Genomic DNA, 20621 nt, shown 5'->3' on the forward strand with positions numbered 1-20621 from the left:
CGCACTGAGAGCTGATGTACAACCAATAAGCTGTAATGAATGTGTGTGTGCTTAAACAATAGCCCCAAAATACTGCCGTAAGAACATTGGATGTGGCTATTTATGCAGCTTTTCTTAAACTACCGATGGTTTCTTGTCCATGGTGCAAATCCTTTGCAGTTTAGAGCATAGCTAAGCCTGATTAGCCAGGATCACGTTTTGCCAGTGGGGTTAATGAGATTTATCCTTCATTCCCACACACTGATCTGTCATCCCCACTATTTTACATCTCACCTTGAGTTAACAAATGGTCCATCTTCAGAGCACGCTGGGCACGGCCACAGGGGATTTGGCACACTGGATATAATGTGGTCTGCCACGCTGGATGGGCAGTGACAAAAATTATCCCTCTTCCCCCAGGTCCTTCCATCGTCCCACTGCAGCGAGCAAAGCCAACACTGGGCAACCCTCTAAAATGTTTATTTGGACCAGTGGCCGGAGCTCTACATCTTACAGACATGATGAGAAAAGGTAAATGGCATCTATGCTGATTGTCTCTTATGGGTTTTGAATCTTCAGGAGTGTGGCCTGTAGCTTCTCTTCAGTGGTGGCACTGGAGAAGTAGGAGGGATGCAAAGGGTGTCCCCCCGTTGCCTCTCACACCCCACCCCAGCTACTGCTCCAACAACAGGACCAGCTGATGAGTGCCAGGGTTAACATGCCAAGCCAAAAGAGAGCCAAGGGACAATGCCAGAGCCATGGCCAAAGTTTTCCTTGTCCCCAGGCCATCAGCAGCACATGGTGACCATCTCTGAGGTCAGCACACAGACCTCCCACATGTAAAAGCACACTAATCCCCAGCCACAGGTTTGCAGCCAGAGCTCCAACCCCTGTGAAGCCTTATGCCTTTTGCGGGTGTCCTGCTTCCAGCCATCGGCCCACACCACTCCCGCACCCCCCTCCAGACAACACACAGTGCCTCCTCTCCCCCAGGCAAACCATTACCCTATATAACTTTTACACATCTGGATGGTGCACCCAGCTGTCACAGATATTTTCTGTTTCTATGCCTGTATGAGGATGAGTGTGTGTGCAATACGTTGCACAGTGGCTGGGGGATGACAAGCAGCTTGCAAGTGAGCTGATTCCTGGTAGCCCACCAGCCCACTTTAGCGGTGTTGCTGGAGGGAATGGGCTGAAGGAGGCAGAGGAATAAATGAGTTACTGGATCTCCCAGGGGAGCAGGGAATTACACATAAGAGAACGAAAGGGAAGGAGAGGTTTTAAGTCCACAGACAAAGGCAGCACTCAGTTGGGAATGAAAGGAGTTGACTAGCACTGATGAAAGAACAATTGTCAGTAATGCTCAGACTCATCCTTCCAAAATCTCTCTCCTTTGTTGTGAGATCTGCCGGACAGCTTGTCTTGTCACAATGAGACACATGGGTCTTGTCTTTTCTTTTCTTTTCTTTTCTTTTCTTTTCTTTTCTTTTCTTTTCTTTTCTTTTCTTTTCTTTTCTTTTCTTTTCTTTTCTTTTCTTTTCTTTTCTTTTCTTTTCTTTTCTTTTCTTTTCTTTTCTTTTCTTTTCTTTTCTTTTCTTTTCTTTTCTTTTCTTTTCCTTTCCTTTCTTTTCCTTTCCTTTCTTTTCCTTTCCTTTCTTTTCCTTTCCTTTCTTTTCTTTTCTTCTTTCCCCCTTCCCTCCTTTGCCTCCTCTCCTTCAGTTCCCCTTGCAGTCACTATTAAATGTAATCACAAAAAATCAGACTCCGGTGAAACAAAACCAGAGGTCGATGTATCTACAGTGCCAATCAGCAAAACACACACTTCAGTTATTCTAATGAGACATTACTGCTGGCATCTGCTTGGGAAAATGTGCTCATGAGTTCAGAGCTGCCCTCAGGATGCCAAGCTTCTTTGGAGAATTGGTCCATTTGCTGAACTTTTCTGCCAAGGCCACATAGGTGTTCAGCTCTCTTGATAATCCGATCCAAGCAGATATTCTGAAGCCACAAAGACCAGCTTGGCAGCAGGTTTCCATGGACTTTCATTTTGAGATGGTTATCTAACTGCTTCATGTACTTCTGCAAGTCTCCACTTTAACTGAATTCTCCCCAGGCTAATGTTCTTCTGCATTAAAACACTGTCATGGACAGTATGGGCCAAGGTTAGACACTTGTAGGAGATATCTGCCCACACGTTGGGCTGGCTGGAAGCCATGTGCTCCTGATTAGCATGGCCTTCAGCTCACACCATGCCTTTCAGCGGGACTTATTAACTTGGGCTGAGCGCTGTGTTAAACAGGGCTCCCCAGCATCTGGTCAGCTTAAACACTGGGCAGAGCTTGCCCCTGTCTGCCTGCAGAAATAAGGAGGTAGGGAGCTGTACCACACCAGCCGTAGTAATTTCATGCGTCTTTTCAAGCCTTCGGGTGGTTTTATTTCCCAGGTGGTCCTGTAAAGCCGTACAGAAGGAATTGTTTATACCCTGTGAGTGATTAATAAAATGCAGGAGTGAAAGGGATGAAGAGAAAATGGAAATAGGAGAGTGCTGACCGCAGCCTCAGGACTGCAGAAGAGAAGTGTGAACACAGAGCAAGTGTTGCTGGTGGGAGAAACTCATCCGCCAGCATCTGGCAGTGATTTTAACACATGTAAGGTCACCAGCAGCATCACTATGCCAAACAGGCAGTGCATTTTAGAGAAATGGCTTCCCCTAAATGACCTTTTCCTAGGAATTTTTGTTCTTTAAACTTCAGACAGGACGATTGTCAGCTGGGGCAGCCAGCTTTTCACGTAACACCTGCCATGACTGCTGACTTTTGAGGGGGTCTCACTGTAATAATACCCTGTGCAGCAATGGGTCACTTGCTGTGGATGAATTGCCTCCTGTGGGGTGGAAGGTGTCTCTTAGGCATCTGCTTTTGCAGGATTGAGCCCTAGATTTATGTATTTCATTGCTGGTTTAGACATCTGCTGTTCCCCAAATGCCACTTGTTATGCTTTGGAAACCTAGTCAAGCCCTCATTCTTTTTCAGCTGTCAGTTATGATTTCCACAACACTGTAAGCTTGGAAAACCAAAGCACTGGTTTGCTTTGGTTCGGTCCAGTTTTGTGGGCAAGAGGGAAGGAATTGCGTGAACAAAATCTGTTCATATTGATAGCAATCTTTCTACAACCATCACTGAGACTTTTATGAGAAGTCTAGAGGGATTTCCTGTTGCCATAGCTCTAATAACAAAAATTGATGCAGCTAAATATAACCTGCAAAGAAAAAAGTAAAAAAATCAGCTTCTGAGCAGAAAAGTCCCTGAGCATTGGGAATTCTGCAGCTAAGATACAGGAGGTTTTTTGACCCTTGTATTCAAGGATTTCTGATATCAGTAAACACCTCAATGTGAGGTAATTTGAGTGACATCTGCATAATAAGTGTGATATCAGAGAACTGAATGAGAATTCAAAGTCACTCTGAATAATTCAGGCAGGCAGGTATCCCCACCTGACAAGCCCCACAACCGTGCAGTGCTGGAGGAGGCAGCATCTCCCTCGGTGCCACGCCATGGTCCATTTGCAAGGGAAGGAATTTGAGGGTAGGTAATTTGTGTATATTAAAAAAAAAAAGTAATTGCAGGTACCTGGTTATTCTATATTTCCAGGGAGGAAACTAGACCCCCTTTGTAGTGCTCTTAGAGCTACCCATTTTGGAGGAAAATAAGAACAGTTGTACTGGGTCAGAAGAAGCATTACTTTAGCCTCTTCTGCTCTGTGTGGCAGTGCCCAGTTGCAAGACCTTGGCATACTGGACCTTTCCTAATATCTGCCAGTATATTCAACATACCTCCGGGGCTGTGGAGCAGTCCTGCACAAGCAGAGCACAGAGCACATCAGATGCATGTGGCATGCGTCATCCTTCACATAACCGAGTGCTATAAGGCCATGTCCCTCATGATGGCAAAGAAAGGTCTTGGCTGCAGCAAGTATGAGTAACTCTACAGAAGATGTAGAATTTCCTATTCAAGCCAGTAGGCTTAAACCAGCACTGTAATTCTCCTTGACTGTCTTGTGTTCAGGCTGACTAACGTAACCTGGGCTGCCTAATTCCATCACACAGGTCCTCCCTAAGCCTTCCTCTGGAGATCGCCTAAGCAGCTGCTGACCACCTTGCAGAGGGATCCCAGCACTGCTGCTGTGCAGAGATATGGAAAGGGAAATCTCTGCTCTGTCCCCAGCAGGCATGGTCACGGTTGAGATTTCCTCTCTGGCAGCTGATCCTGGGTAGAGCAGCCAGCCCATATCCCCTGAGCAATTTGGCAAAAGGAACATGGAGATTTAGCAGGGGAGAACTTCAGTTTGGAAACGATCAGGAGAGCAAAGACCTTTTGTCCTTGGAGGCTTGCTTTCTATTAAATGTCTTTGGACAGGGCAGAGAGACCCCATGTTCTGACAGCTGGGACTTCTTTAAAAACAAACAGCCCCCCTCGGTGTCATATTTGGGGAGTTATCACAGGTAATCATAAGTATCAGATGGAGTCACCAGGATGAGTAGTGTCTGGCATGCAGTGGTCTGTACTTAAACACACCGCAGCAGTCAGCTAATTGTGGCTGTGCAGCCCTGGGATCCAAAATCAGCCAGCTGAGCATGGCACTTTTCCAGCTCACCAAGCAGAAAGAGGTCCCTGGGCTGCGCCAAAAGTTCACACGTGCACAAAGTCCCCGCCACGGAGCAGCACACGCACCCGTGCAGGCCGCTGCTGCCGCTCCAGCTAAGGAGATGCTGAAGCTGCTCTGTCAGTGGCAAAATATTCTGCACAACATATCATGTCCCCCAAAACCAGGGCTCTCAGGGGGAAAAATGTGAAGTCTGGTAATAGCAGATGTTCCTAGTATCATACAGAGCAAATTGGCACTTCCCCGGCCGCAGGGAGGAGGAGGAGGCACGGTTACCCAGCGTGTCTCCCGGGCTGCATCAGGACCGGTGCATCACGCGCTGGCACGTGCCTCGCCACCGCACACCTTGGCGTGTGTTACCAGACTGACGCTGGCAGGGATTCAGGAGAAAAAAGCCCTTAGTAAGGTGCACCAGGCTACCACTTTCCTGTTGTTCAGGGCTTTGGATAACAAATATTTGCAAAAGAGCAACCAAACAACTGCTCCAAGCATGACCCCTGAGACAGAGTTTTATTTGGCTTTATTTACCATGGCAGGCGAGCACTGGAGATCCACCCGGCAGGCAGTCACCACGCACCGTCCCCTTTGCCAGTCACCTGCCAGATAGATCATTTCTACAACATATCCTTCAGTCCATCCTTTTTTACCTCTCATTGCACGTTTCTTGGCTCAGGGCCACAGGGGAAGTATTTGTAACCATTCTCAATTAGCTATTTGTTTTTAAATTGTCCATTTGTATCCCTTTTATGTCCTAGCTGCTCTGGTGACATTAGTGAGCGATTGCACCGTCTCTGTTTTATGTCTACTCGCTGACATAAGTTATGCTGTGTGATCGGTTAATGTGCTGGAACTGCATGACAATCTCTGCTTTCCTGCCTGCTTCCATTTGGGAGCAACGCAAATCCTAATAGCAGCTCTCAGAGTTAAATACAGTTTGATAAATAACAATAGAAAAGTAATATTAGATTATTACTCTACATTACTTCTTTGAAGGCAATTGCATCTGCCAGTTCACAATATATTTTTTCTCCCCAACACCAGAGAAAAATTTGACAGGCTGAATTACCATTTCATTTCCAACTAGGAAAACATTGACAAGCTTTAACGGATGGTTTTGAAGAGAAACCGTGGACATCTAAAGATGTAAATTACAGCTGGATGAAGAAACCTCAAGGGTCTTAGGTGTGGGAGACTATTGACTGCAGTACCATCTAAGCAAAATTTTTGCTGTTAAACCCCACACCATATGTGCTTTTCTAGGCTGTGACTCATCATCTAAATACAAATTCAATTCCAGTTTCAGGGAGTTTATGATTAAACTTATTTTCTTGTTTCTACTGTTTTTATGCATGATTTTACATCTGTCTTAACTCTATTTCTTTCTCCCTGTTGGTGAATGTAAGTTATATGGTCGGTCTGACACACAGTGCTTTTTTCCAAGGTTGAGTGAAGCTTGGTGGTTTCAGCTTAAATGAGTGGTGGGTTTGCTAGAGCCCAAAGTGATGTTGATGTTGCTCACCTGCCATTTTGCAGACAGTAGAAGAGGAACTTCTTCCACGTGTACTACTATGTCCATGTTATGGTGGTGCCAGGGCTCAGAGGTGTGCGGTTCACATGCTTCGGGTGCTGTCTGGATGATTCAAAAGAACCGTAACAGAAAACAGGAGATTTTGACCAGCCTCGGGTCTGTAAGTACATTTTAAACCCACAAAGTTTGAGTGTGTTTGAAATGTACTCAAATATTTCCTTCTTCACCATTGTGTCCTCATGACCCATTGAATCATCAAAAGCTTGGAGATGAAAGAAGGACTTATGGTTAGAAAATGCGAAGGTCTCTCTGCTGAAGGAGGAATGGTTTGTTGTATCTTCTTTTTTTAATCCCAGAACAAATAGCTTTGTGGATAATTTTCTGCAAGGGTTTTCACTGTAATGAGTAACTGGGCTTCCAGAAAGCTATTTTATAAATAAAGTAAATAAGCTCCCAATCAAAAAACCCACAGAAATCAATTGCAAAATCCCCATAGTGTTTCATGAGCTTTGATTCACACTCAGGGCAGAAAATTACCCAAACCACTAGCCTGTAAGGAATGAAAAAAAGAATGTGGTCCTTTCAGATAATTTTAGTGACGAGTTTCTTCAGCCTATTTTCTACATATGATAACATAAGTCCTGTTACCATATTCGGCTGAGGAAAAGACACCTCATATACCTAAACATCTTCTAGTGGCCTAAGTTGGTATTGACAGGTCAAATTCACCTATGGTATAATTCAACTGAGCCAATGAAGCTGTACCAAAGATGGATTTACAGAACTGGTACAAGTGTCTAACCTTGATATTTGCTATGAGAGATTTTTACCTTTTCAGAAATGGCTGTAATTTATTTTGGAGATGAATAAGTTTCCACCAGGTCAGAGTGAATCCAATGAAAAAGGACACCTGAGGACCCTTGAGCCTTTCTTTCTCACAAGATTGGTACGGAGGTGGAACTATCCACCCTGTAGAGTGTTCATTGATTAAATATGAACTTCACATAAGAATGTATTATTTTCAACCTCAGAAATATTTACCAAAAAATCAGGGATCATGATCTACTGGACAAAAGGAAAACAGTCACAGCCCTAAAAGCTGGAGAAGACCGGGCCATACTCCTTGGGCTGGCCATGATGGTGTGCTCTATCATGATGTACTTTCTCCTGGGAATCACCCTGCTGCGGTCTTACATGCAAAGGTAATTTTGTGATGGTTACCCTGATCTCACACTTTCTGCTCCAGCTGACTTCTCGTGGCTTATTCTTTTGACTCTTTTTTATTAAAGTTTTATAATTTTTCCTTTGGTCAACATAGACCTGATACTCCATTTCCTTACACCAGTATAAATTAGGCATAACTACAGTGAAAGCAAGTTGAGTACTACCGGCATAAGCGAGGGAAGAATTAGACGAAATCTGGATCCATAGGCTTTAGACTTGCCACAGTTTAATACCAGTATAATATCTATATCAGCTGGTCAGCAGTCTGCTGAACCCTATAAGCCTCTCAGGGGCTGTTGCTGCAAAGCCCAGTCAAACTCAGGAGAAAACAGCAAAAATGTTTAGCAGCCTTAAGAAACAACACACTTTCAAATGAAAAATGGAGAATTAATTTGGGAAAGAAATCAAGCTGCTTTGCAGCATGTAGTTTTCCATGTAGGTTATTACTTTCATTTTAACAAGTGAAATCCTCCTGAAATATAGTCATTTGCTGAAAGTGAAAGATCATCTGTCATCATTACTGCACTGCGCTTAATTTTTCTGAGGCCTTCTCTGGCTTCCTTCTCTGCCATGGAGCAGAAAGTTTGGCCTGTGATTCATCAGCAGCATTTGAAATCAGTTTTCAAGCACCAGCCCTATTTAAAATCCATCCCAGACTGTAATAAGACTGTCAACAATGTTTTTTCTGCCCTGATCAGTGGAGTTAGGAGAATGAAAAACATGTAATTTGAGATCAAAACATTAGTCTGTCATGACCAAAACCACCCTGAGGCAGTGGCCAACACCTGGCATGTTTTGGCTTATCCAACACAGGGTTCTTCTTTAGACATGTACACTAAGTGCCTACAGTTAACTGGTATGAACATACAGTTAACTGGTATGAACATCCTCAATTATATTGGTGTTGACCCTGCAACAATAAGGAAAAAATAGCGATGCCTGAGGATGAACTGTACTGATTTGTAGCATCTTATTTGTGCGATAAAGGTATTTGTCCCTTTTTAAATGGAGGCAAAGTTTAGATTTTGAAAACAGAGGTCAAGACCTGTTAAGTATCCAAGAGCATTTGCTTTTCCAAATTGCTCTCCCAGACCTTTCAGCAATATCAGGGTCAGTTGCAGAGGCTGCTAAGGCCAAAATAGCTCGCGTGGAAAGAGATGATTTATATTACAAACTGTGTGAAAAATTGCCAGAAGATGCCAAAACACCTACAAAGTATCAAATATTTCATCTTCACAGGTCTGTGGTAGGTAGGTGTTACTTTATTACCCCCATGCATAAATAAAACAGCAGTCAGAAAGGTGAAAGTGAGAAGACAACCCAGGAGTCTTTGCTGTCACTTGTCTTCGCACAGCCAGATCTCCTCAGGGGTTATTCTCCTTTACAGGCAGAAATACCCCTCCAACAAAATACTGCCTGGGAGGGGAAAAAAAATCCTTTCACTTGATTTCCTCCCAGAAATCATAGCATAATTTAATATAAATGTAAAATGGAATATACAAGCAGAATTACTGCCAAAGTAAAATGCCAAGAGAATTAGTCAGAAATCTTTGATATCAATTACCACGTAAAGCCTTTAGCAGGTTTGGCAAGGGGTGGGCAGACCCTCAGCCCGTTCATGATGTGGGGCAGGACAGCCACACTGGGTGGGAGCTGAGGGGCTGAGTGGGCTAAAGGGGAGCCCTGGGGTGAAACCTTTCCCCGAGCCCATGAAGGACCTTGCACAGAGCCCTCAGTGTGCCCTTCCCACTGCTCTCGTCCCTAAGGAAAATACAGCCATAGATTTTTAAATACTTGCAAGAAACCCAAGCGAACATTGCCAGTGCACCCCCAGGCTCCATCATTCAAGTTTTAGCCTCCGGTGAACTGGAGATAAGCTGAAATCTTCCAGAACGATTACATCAGCTGGCTTAACTTACACAAAAACTGACCAAGCTGCTGCTAGAAAAAGCCTTTCCACAACTGGAGCTGCGTGTGGGACCACTTGTGTGTTACTGTGTCTTCATGCATATGAATATAAGTACCCTGGTAATTCGAAATCGTCCTCCCAGCCTTCACTTTAAATTGAACTGGACTTGGTGGTTAACCATCAGGTCTTGGTCCAGGGTGTCCCGTCATGCAGCACTGTGCATTGTGCTCTTCCCAGGGCAGGCTGCTCAGTTTTCTTCTCTGATGTCTCTGCTGATTCCCTTTGGTTTCAAATATACCTTCTCCAGACCAGAAGTTCCAGTTCCCTTTTCATTATACATAGGCATAAGTGAATCAGGTATTTTTGTGCCCAAAGCACAGACTTTAGGTAGTACAGAATAATACACTCTGTCTGTGATTTGTGACATGAGAAAGTCCAGCCTTTGCTCAAAGCTTTGCAACACGTACCATCTCCTACAAGATGCCCGCTTGTATACTCCTGACAGAAAGCCTGAGCTGTGTTTAGTGCTTATTGCCTATTCTCGCCATGCTCTAACATCTCTTTTTTCCCTACTTAGTGTCTGGACAGAAGAGGCTCAGTGCTCGCTTCTCAATGCATCCATCACAGAAACCTTCAACTGCTCATTTAGCTGCGGTCCAGACTGCTGGAAAATCTCTCAGTACCCCTGCCTCCAGGTGTACGTTAATCTCACCTCTTCTGGCCAGAAGCTTCTGCTCTACCACACCGAGGAAACAATGAAAATTAATTCTGAGGTAGGAGCACAGAATAAAATTTCTTTCTAAATGGGTTTCTGGAGGGCTGCTCAGCTTGCTATACCCATTCCTCACTTTAAAGAAATATAAGGCTTCCAGCTCCTGCTTCGCTGGAAAATATGGAGCAGAGAAAGCGGAAATCAGTACACGAACTGAGCTCACATCTCTGGAGAGGTCAGTTTTCCACCTCCATCCCATGCAGGGAGTGCAGCCCATCCCACATGGGATGGTGGCCACAGGGGCTGGAACCTCCCCTGTCCTTTGCCAGTGCTTTACAGGTGCAAGCTAGCGCTGAGCACTTGTCACTTTGATGTTCTTGTGGAGCTGTGGACAAGTCAATTCCCACCCGGGTATGGCTCTGCATGATAGCAAACACCCCTAGAGATATGCACGGAGTATCCACGGCAGTGAGAATAGACATGGCCTTATTACTGCGGGGCCAGGCAAGGCGCCGGGAAGAGACGAGACCCGTGTTTAACAGCAGACATGTCTCCGTCTCGATCTCTGGTGACAAACTCTGCGCCCTGAGCAGAGAGCACTCTGAGCCCTTGAGCTCTTGAGCAAATGGGCTCAAGCTGCGCCAGGGGAGGTTTAGGCTGGAAATTAGGAAAAATTTCTTTATGGAAAGGGTGGTCAAGAATTGGAACAGGCTGCCCAGAGAGGTGGTGGAGTCACCATCCCTGGAAGTGTTCAAAAAACGGGTAGATGTGGCACTCTGGGACATGGTTTAGTCTAGTCTGCCCTTGATTGGTTTAGAGTGGACTTGGTAGTGTAGGTTAATGGTTGGACTGGATGATCTTAAAGGTCTTTTCCAACCTAAATGATTCTATGATTCTATGATTCTGTGATCTCCACTGATGTCAACTATGCCGCTGGGGTCAAGGCGCAGCACTTACCCCGTGGGTGGTGCAAAGATGCTGAAAGTTTGCTGAGCAGGGACTGTCAAGATAAAAGCAACAGCATAAAAATAAAAGGCCTGGGTTTGAGGCACGTATAAGCTAAGGAGTCAGCCCACCTTTCTTGCACAAATTGCTTGATTCCGGACTTTGAACCAAAAAAAAAAGACTTTTAACAAACCCGCAGAAGAACTCCTCTCTGCCTCAGCAAGTACAAAATCCAGCGTAACTCCATCCCGGTGGGATGGAGACAGCTCCTGTCTGGAGGCTATAATGAACGCAGCGGATGCACAGAAGGCATCTCCCCGCCTGCCTGCAGCCACAGCTGTGTGGCTGACGCAGTGCTGTGCATCGCACCCAGGCAAGCGACCACCTCTTCGCAGGCGGCTCTTTGCTCCCTCTGTGTAGCAAGGCAGGATCGGACTAAGAAACGTCCTTCTCCCCACCTTCCTTTCTTCTTATCTACAGTGCCTGGGTACCTCAGACCGCAAGCTGCAGTAAGTCGGGACGCAGCTAAATCATTAGACTTACAAGTGCCAGATTTGCATTAACTACTTAGTTATCCAAGGTCACCGAACCCCAAACTATGGGTGCTTGGCAAAGCACAGCCCATAACAGCAGAGCCCCGGTTCAGGCTGCTGACAACGTAACCTATTGTGTTTCTATTTATGGCAGCAGTTCAGTAGACCAAATTACTTCTGCATATTAAGATGAAGCGATATTAAAATTAGTCAAAGCATGGCGTGGTTGCACTGGGACAGTTTTTCTGCTGGATAATTAGCTCCTGTGGCTGAGAGATGAAGTCCTCTGGATCTGAAGTGTGAAATGGAGAAGTGCCCCCATCTTCCCCTCCAGTTCAGCATCAGTGCAGAAAGGAGGCACTTGCCATTCATGAAGCCTGGGGCAGGACAGACCCCACTTTCTGCTGGGACAGAAGCAAATCCAGTCACGTTCATGCCACAATTTGATTAAAACAGATCAGATGTGGTCCCTGTGCTCCACTGGATTCAAATAAATCAAGAGATTCAGCATAAATCTCCACATTCTGTTATTGAAGATTTTGCTTGCTAAAATGGACTTCGAAATTCTCCCAGATGCCACCTCCTCTTAATTTAATGTAGGCACAGTTAACATTTCTCCTGCCCAAGGTTGTTTTACAGGTTAAGCTCTGCTCTCAGGAGGATTCCTAGGTTTTCCTGACATGTTGCTGGCTGTGTGACCCGAATCCAAACGCAGATTTGAATGGAAGTTTGCAATGTCTATAAAACTCCCAGGTTCTTGTGGCTGGCTGGGATCAGCAGAGACTCCAAGCTCAGATCAGCACAACCCACCCCAGCTCCCTGGACGGGCACTCCCTCTCCCCTGGCCAGAGAGCAGCCCCGTGCAGCAGGACGAGCAGCCCTGAGCACGGCTGGTTTTGTGATGCTCTGGCTGGGTGCTAGCTGTCTCTCTCCATCCACCTACTCAGGTCTGCATTTCCTATCTTTCTCCTTGCCAAATAAACACCAAAAAAAAGCCACCCCTGGCTCACTGAGCCCTGACATTACTGGGGATGTTGCAGGGCGTGATGCTTACCCTCCAAGGCCAACACCAGGGACCTTCAAAAGGTCAGCATCCCCCCACCAACCTCCCTGCCTCGCTGAGCACTGCTGTGCACGCAGAGCAGCATCTGGAGCCCGTCCCTCTCCTCTCCCCACCAGCTAGCACGGATGGAGCAAAACGCGCTTTGATTTTAAATAATGATTAATCTAGGAGGCTTGCTGTCTAATGTAGCTGGTGTCCCACAAGGTGCAGTAACGAGTAGGTGCAATTTATATTGAGATCTACAGCATGCTGCTGCCAGTCTCTGGTGGGAATCAGTGGGAAGTAAATGGATACCACTCGAGCTGCTCGAGTCTTTCCCAGGAAAGCACACAAGGCTTTTCATGGCTTTTCATTGCTCTCGCTGTGCATACTTCAGTCTTTAAGACAAGCCCAGCCCCTCGTCAATACTACAGCCATAACGGGTTTCACAGCTATGCTTGTCTTTCTGAGCTGTCAGAGGCTGTAACAACCTCTGGGAGAGGTAAATCTGCCGGTGTCCCCTCACACCCGGACCACAGAGCCAGGCTGTCACCCTGAGGAAGGGCTGCAGTAGTTAAAGCAGTTCTAGAGGCCCTGTTTCAATCTCATACTATATCATTTTGATTCTTTCCGTGTCATCAGAGCTACTGCTGATTTATACCCGTGCTCCGTAAGTGAGATAACAAGCAGGCTTTAATCACCAGAATCACCATTATGCCAGCTATAACTGCCTGAGACCAAGAAATGATGGGCGGTCTCATGGTTTCCTGCTGAAGGTTCAGGTATTTATAACCCGAGGAGGAGCTTGCCTGTCGCGGGGTGAGTGGCGATGTTCAGCTGCTGTTCCCAGCAGACCCATTGCGGGCTGGGGCTGGAGAATTCAGTCTGCAGGAATCAATATCAGGCCAACACAAACACAAAGCTCCTCCTTCAGCCCTTGGATCAAACCTGTTGCACTTTCCCAAAGAGGTGTAAATTGACATCCTGACCACTTTCTCACAAAGATTTCCACAGCACATCTCATCAAAGTTTCCAGTCCCAGCTTCCAATCTCAGGGTGACAGGGACATATACCCCAGCTGCAGACATATGACAAGAGTCATGTATTCCACTGCCCAGCCTGAACTGGGGGCCTCTCTGGCAATAGGGTTATCAGTGTAAATTTGTTGTCTTAAATGAAACTGCCCCCAGCTTTCCCAGAGGTGTTGTATGATCTCCATCCTTGGACGTATTCATAACTTGACTGGAAAAGTCCCTGAGCAATTCTGCACTGAGCAGGGCATTGGACTGGATATGTCCAGAGGTGGTTCATACAGGCTACCTATCCAGTCCTTTAAATTGGAAAAGCTGAGCTGGAAATGTAATAACAAGTTCTCTTTGTAACTGTCTAGTATGTCCTTGTGTGATCAGATTGCGAGTAACACAAGATCCACTTTTCTCACATTGGATCACAGAATCCTCACTTGAGGTGGAGAACCAGACACAGTTTACTTTCAGATTTACAGATTTCCAAGTGTTTGACAATGCAGAGGTGTAATAGAACCGCGTAGATTTAGTAGTCTACATTCACAGGTACAGCGTAACAATTGTGAATATAAAATTCCCTGCCAAGCATTGGAGTAAACTAAATGAAGATCAGACCAAAGAAAACACTCAAAACTCCCCATTATCCATGTCTACCTACTTGCTTGCCAATGACCTATGCAGCATGGCAGAGCTAGTCCTGTGCTATCCCTGGGATCTCACTGGGGAAGCTGAGGAGTGGAAGGAGGCCAGGAGCACCCCACAACCACAACTTAATGCACACAGTGATTTCTTGCACCAAGGAACTCCTCAAAGCTGAGGCCAAGATGCCTCCAGGAGCACAGGAGAACTGGGACAAGGCAGATAGTGTATGGAGTAATGGGCACCTGTGTCTCGGAGAGTGCATGGGAGACTGTAGCCTGGAGAGAAACAGCTTCAGCACAAGGAGCCTGGCTAAGAGGCTAAGTAAATCAACCTCCCTTGCACAAGTGCATTTCACAGCTTCATGCTCCCAGACCCTCATGTCATGGGCAGCCCGACCAGCCTGACACAGCCAGTGGCTCTGTGCCATCAGGTGTAGGAGGCAACACCTCAAGTTCTGCTTAAGCCTAAGGTCTCCTTTGAAAATGCTTGGAAAATACTTGGACTTGCAGGAAGTCAGACCTCACCCTGCTGCGCTCTTGGGACATTTCCACAGACTTTGAGTACAGGAACCTGTCATCATTTGGGCTTTTATGTGCCTGCTGTTTCCTGTCAAGCGGGGAGGGCTGGACTTTGGCAAGAGTGGCCAAGTCCTCATTTAATCTCCTTGCTCAGGATAGTAACAGCTGGGACTGCAAGAAACAAATATGTATAGCACCCAACTTGCAAGAAATAAAAACTACAATAACAACAACAAAAAAATCTGAGCTGGAAATACTGCTGTTATGACAGTGATAGCATAGAATTTAGTAAAAGAAAATGAAGTACACTTCACTGAGAAATTTCCCCTACTTTTTAGATTATGATCTATTAAAGAGTCATAGGCACTGGAAGAGGGTTTGTGGCTTTGGGCATTTAAGACAAAGCTGGGCAGAGCACAAAAGAATATCCTGGAAGGAGCAGACCTGCACCAGCAGGAAGACGGGTGAGATATTACTGCTCTGATATTTTGCATCTCTAATTTCTAGAGCTCTATGAAATATTCATAATGGCAGTGCTGCCATGCTCTACCCTTAATGCTTCAGTCTGCTACCACCAGACAATCTTTCTGCCGTGCTTCAAATCATATTCTGTGCTAATAAAATTGCCAATGAATCAATCAAACCCTGTTATGAGGTTAATCCTTTGATCATTATTAGGGCTAGAGATTTGTTGCAGTACGTTACAAAAAGTCACAGCATAGTCATGAAAAAGAACTGAGGGACATTTATAAAGTATATACATTAAAACAATAATAATTAAAAGCCATGGGTCACATTATTTTAATCAAAACATCCTTTTTCCTTTGCAAAACTCGCTTTCTCTCATTAAATTATCTGGAACTGCTTTAGGTGTTCACCCAGGACAAGCAGGTTCAGCAGCACAGGCAGGGAGCATGGCGGGGACCCATGATCACCCCACAACTGCCAGGGAACAATGACCTGCTGGGTCCTTCCATGCGCATTCAGTGAGAAGCTAAGGAGGAGATTTCCCCCTGTCCTGAAGCGGTTCTTGCCCAGGTAGGGAATTTAATCAAAATCCTGTGCAGGTATAGAAAACCTTCAGATGTGAAGGGGCATGAGGGTCTAGAAGAGAGAAGGGAGTGAGGGGCCCTGGGCTACTCCCATCAATCCTCTTCCAGACCAGCAGCAGCAACGGCAAATTCAGGTGTTTCTACTCTAGGTCAAAATCCAGATGTGGCCTCAATCCTTGTGTGCCTGCCTACCACCTCACCAGCCCACACTCACTCTTTGCAGGGAATGGTCAGCACAGCCCAGGGCCACCATCCTACGTATCCCATGGAATATCTTCAATGCATGGACTCCATAAGCTAGTTTTTTAATTAAGTTGGTTTTAGTATTCTTTGGGAATACTAGGTTGAAACTATGTTAGGTAGAGCCACCCCCAAATCTTTTCTTTGTGACTGAGACTGAAATTCAAGCAGCATCTTCAGAGAGAAGGAACTGTTGGACTTATGCTGGGGTCAAGAGCAAAAACAAGACTAAGAACTATCCTGGTAGCCAGGCTGATCTTCTGCTAGAGGTTGAATGAAAGTCTTCTGGGTCGTCAGTAGGAAAACCGCGTTTTCTCCTAGACAATCTACTTGTCCCTAATCAAAGCATTACCCTCACAGGAAAATTTGTATAAAGGTCTCTCATCAGCCTTCTCCTCTGTGAGTGAGCTCCCGTGCCCACTATGATCACTTTGATCCAATCCAAGTGAGATCAGAACTACCAGATTTGTATTTACAGAGAGTCAATTACCCATCTAACTGTGAGCATATGCATGCCACTTAAGATGAAGAGGTACTTCATCAGTTCCATTTTTGCATGTGTAAATTAGCAATAATAATATATTCACCTATCTCACGAGGCCGCTGTGCAGATTAAAGCATTAATGTTTGTACAGCACTTGGAGGTTCTCCAATGGGAAATTCTGTAGATGTGCAAAATATTGAGTTTTGTCTGTGATAAATTTATTATTAGCTTAATAGTATTCCACTCATATTATGAAAAGCATAATCATCTTGAGATTTTCCTGCTTGCAACCTGAAAACAGACATTGTATCTGTTTTGGAGATGCATTTTTCTCCCTCTAATTTCTTCCCAGTGTTCATACATACCCCAGTGCGGCAAGAATTATGAGGAATCCGTGTCGCTGGTGAACGTTGTGATGGAAAACTTCAGAAAGTACCAACGCTTCTCCTGCTTCTATGACCCCGAAGGCGTTCAGAAGAATGTGATATTAACCAAACTGTACAGCTCCAACGTGCTGTTCCACTCCCTCTTCTGGCCCACCTGCATGATGATCGGCGGGGTCGCCATCGTCGCGATGGTAAAGCTGACTCAATACCTTTCCCTCCTCTGTGAGAGAATCCAAAGGATCAACAGATAAACGAAAACTTCTCTGAGATTTAATTGCAGTGAAAATACTGTTTTCTCATTCTTCACCAAAGAACCTTAAGTTTGTAATGTGCAAGTCTGTTATAAGTTCCTTACTATATTCTTATAAGTAGAGCAATAATGCAAAAGCTGTTCTATATGCAAACATGATGTTATTATTATGCAGACAACTGAAAAAATACTGTTTTGTGTTGACCGTCTATATGATCTTGTTTTATGCTGAGACTAGTACTTCTTTCTATTCTACAGCCAAAACAGGGCTCAGTGTGACCATTTGCCAAGCTTAGTCAATTGACATTTCCAGTGTAAGGGATTCAGGGGAAAATTCACCACTGGACAAAGGGCAGCCAACCACTTGCACGTCACTGAGGTCTCACATCTGGCTTGGTCCATTCGATGGATTGTGGCTTTGCTTTTTTATTATTGGCTGCAGAGGGAAAAAAAATGCATTGATCGGAGGGTTTTTTATGGTAAGATGGCACAAAGGGGATGTATTTTGAGGCCAGGATAAGCATACAGTATTTTCAGCCTAAGTAGGAGTTGGTGATGCTTTGTGTTTGCTCCCCCAGTTCAGAAGTAAATTTTACCCTATGGTGTTTAAGGTCTTTTGGAAAACACTTTGGAGTTTTATTTTATTTAGTGCTATAATTTCCTTCTGTCTTATAAACATCATCTTTGTCACTTGCAGAAGCTGTAGCCAAAAAAACAAAAATCACCTTGTTCCATTTTCTATTCTAGTGTAAGCCCTATTGATGGAGATGGGACCAGAACACCTTATATAAAGGTTTATTACTCATTTGTCTTGTATTTGCTACCATATCACTGTAAAAAAAAAAAATAACACAATCAGCTATTTTTTCATTTTTTACTTCCAACAGTTTTAGATTTTTTTACTTGATATATATACAGATATATATAAAAAGAAAAAGCTATATTATATCTAGTTGTGTATTGGAACTTGATTATGGGGGTTTTTCTTTGTTTTTACCAACTGGAAAGTGAAGAGTATAACTCATGTATTTATAACCTTCATCCCTGGATAATATCATAACATGGAGGAGCAGCACTGCAGGATCTTATCCAATATTCATGATGTTGTTTCAGTCAAAGGTCTCTATTGCTGTGACATCGGAATTGACAAAAATCGCATCCATTTCTATGGCTCTATTAACTGAATTGTTAGATAATCGTTGTAATACATCTGGAAATCTCTCCTGACCTTAACTCAGTATGCAGCACTGGCTGACATGAATTACGATTTAAAAGGCCCAGGTGCAGTGATTTACTGGAAAAACTGAGATTCTGACTAAGACGTTGTCCTATCTGTCAAATATTTACCACAGGGATCTTGCCAGTATAATTTCATGCACACTATAGTCACGATTTCTGCATAATTTATTTTTATTCCCCTGTAGAAAGCATTCCTTCTTATGTTATATTTTAAAGACACCTCTCGCAGTTTCTCACTTTGCACCCAGCCTGAAGGATAAATGCAAGGCAGCTCCTCTGAGCACCCTGTGAACTCACTATCCAGTAATTCAAAGAAATCATTTACAGGCCTATTCAAACCAAGTAACTAACTTTTTTGCCCTCAAAAAGACTGCAAAGCAAGTATTCTGCCTAGTTCATTTATATATAAGTACCTTTCCGCAATGTAGCATTAAAAATTTCAAGATGTTACAAAACTTTACAAGTCATGCAAGTGTAACATGAGCTGTAAAAAAATGAGTTCTCAGCAGCGAAAATGAACCTGCAATCTTGTAATCAGTAGTATAATTTTCCTTAGGTAAATAAATTCCTGGAGGGTGGGGGTATAATCAGGGCTCCAAAAGTATGTAATAAAAATATTAAATTAAATCTTCCAGATTTCAATATCTTCTGCCTTCGGATCTGGCTTGTTTCATCAGAGTTTTCTTTGTAGCTTTTATTACCAAGAAATGAAGAGTGCTGATGCAACAGGGAATTCATAAAGGTTTGATTCACCAAAATGTAGTTTGATCAATCCGTGGGATTCACAGAAACCATCGTCAGTGGATCTGGGTGCTTTTGGCGTCAGTGGGACTGCAGTTGCAAAGTCTTTGGTGGACTGACAGCAACCTTTATTCGACCAGCAGAAAGTGTGATTCACCCCAGGTGCCAGCGTAGATGGGGGGGACAGGCATGGGGGGACAGGCATGGGGGACCCCAGCCCCACTGCCATGGCGCCCCACCCCTCCGCTGCACGGGCATGGGTCCCACCTTGCAGGGACAGGGGGATTCCTCGCCTGGCACCCTTGACACGAGGGGCTCCAAGCTGCAGATGCTCATTGTTGTTACAAAACCTTATTCTGCAGGTTTTGCTAAAAATGGAGGTATCTAGGTGTGGCCCCCAGAGCCACACAGCCGAGGAGGCATCTTGACCCATTTCTAGACAGCCCAGGTGGCTCCCAGGGTGTATCTTCTTCCCTAACAAAGTTGTTTTCCCTTCAAGCAGAGAGGTTTGATCTGCAGCCGGCGTTGCCATCTTCATGGATGGCCTTCACCCACCTCCCCGCCATCAGCTCAGCCAGCGATGCCGAAGGGCCATGCTGCCGACTGCGATTCACAAATCAGAAATGGTGCATGGCATCACTTGCCAAGAGCTGTGGTAGCTTTTCCACACCATTGCCAACACTGATGTTGGCCATTTACACAACGGTTTACATGACCTGTGATAAAGTAGCTTTTCGGTTGTGCGCGTGACATTTTCAGCGCCTGTATGTGTGCATTTTGGTTCTGGTGACAGGCAAGCTGATTGTTCGTGACATTTACACGTCAAATGCTGTTTTCAACATGTTGCGCCATAAACATTTCACCAGCACTCCTGTGGGTGAAACATCTTGACGCTGTTGCAGTCTATAATCATTTTGTTGACATTAACAGAGAGATCTGTGGGATAGCAAAACAACTTGAGTAATTGGATGAAGCGAGGTAAAACAATAATTTTAAAGGGAATTATCTGTCTGATCACTGGCACAGTTAACCCCCTCCTGAAGTGTTAGCACTGCAAACGCAATTTTGACAGCTCCTGCTGCCCCAAAGAGAGGTTGTGTTTCAGAGGGAATATTCTCTGTGCTATTTTGTTCTCTACTTCCATTTTAATAGTGCGTTTATCCCCTGCAAAAGGAATGTTCCTGTAGGCAGCTCAAATGAGAGATACATGGTAGTGAAATTCACTGATCGGGCAAACCCACTATGTTTCTGAGACCAATCTTGACTCTTCCCAGCACAAACATTTCACCTCTTGATGTCCCAGCTGGGCATTCGGGACAGCAGGGAACAACCAGTGCTGCAAAATCCTTGAATGGAAAAGTGCGATAAGAAAACGGCGGTGCAGTATTCAAAGGCGTTATAAGCCTATGAGAGGCACCCTTGTGAGATTTAAAGCATGCATAAGTATTCCAGGTGCCAAATTCACATGGCCTTTTAATAGTTGTTATTTTCTTAATTAGATTATGTC

General features: G+C 44.7%; 1 protein-coding gene across 1 annotated transcript; it reads left to right on the top strand.

Moving 5' to 3' along the window:
- The first annotated feature begins 454 nt into the window (after positions 1-454).
- LOC104033489 (calcium-activated potassium channel subunit beta-2) lies at positions 455-17135 on the top strand. Its single transcript, XM_009486155.2, has 4 exons — positions 455-510; positions 7204-7374; positions 9883-10078; positions 16851-17135. Exons 1-4 carry the CDS (start codon positions 455-457, stop codon positions 17133-17135), a joined length of 708 nt encoding a protein of 235 aa, XP_009484430.1.
- The last annotated feature ends 3486 nt before the right edge of the window (positions 17136-20621 follow it).

Source organism: Pelecanus crispus, chromosome 9 (genome assembly GCF_030463565.1).
Source record: "Pelecanus crispus isolate bPelCri1 chromosome 9, bPelCri1.pri, whole genome shotgun sequence".
NCBI classification, from domain to species: Eukaryota; Metazoa; Chordata; class Aves; order Pelecaniformes; family Pelecanidae; genus Pelecanus; species Pelecanus crispus.

Excerpts from the sequence above, each read along its gene's own strand:
- LOC104033489 (XM_009486155.2), top strand. The coding sequence starts at position 455 with ATGTTTATTTGGACCAGTGGCCGGAGCTCTACATCTTACAGACATGAT. Across the intron at positions 511-7,203 it reads TACAGACATGATGAGAAAAG|AAATATTTACCAAAAAATCA; the intron begins GTAAATGGCATC and ends TTTCAACCTCAG. Across the intron at positions 7,375-9,882 it reads CTGCGGTCTTACATGCAAAG|TGTCTGGACAGAAGAGGCTC; the intron begins GTAATTTTGTGA and ends TTCCCTACTTAG.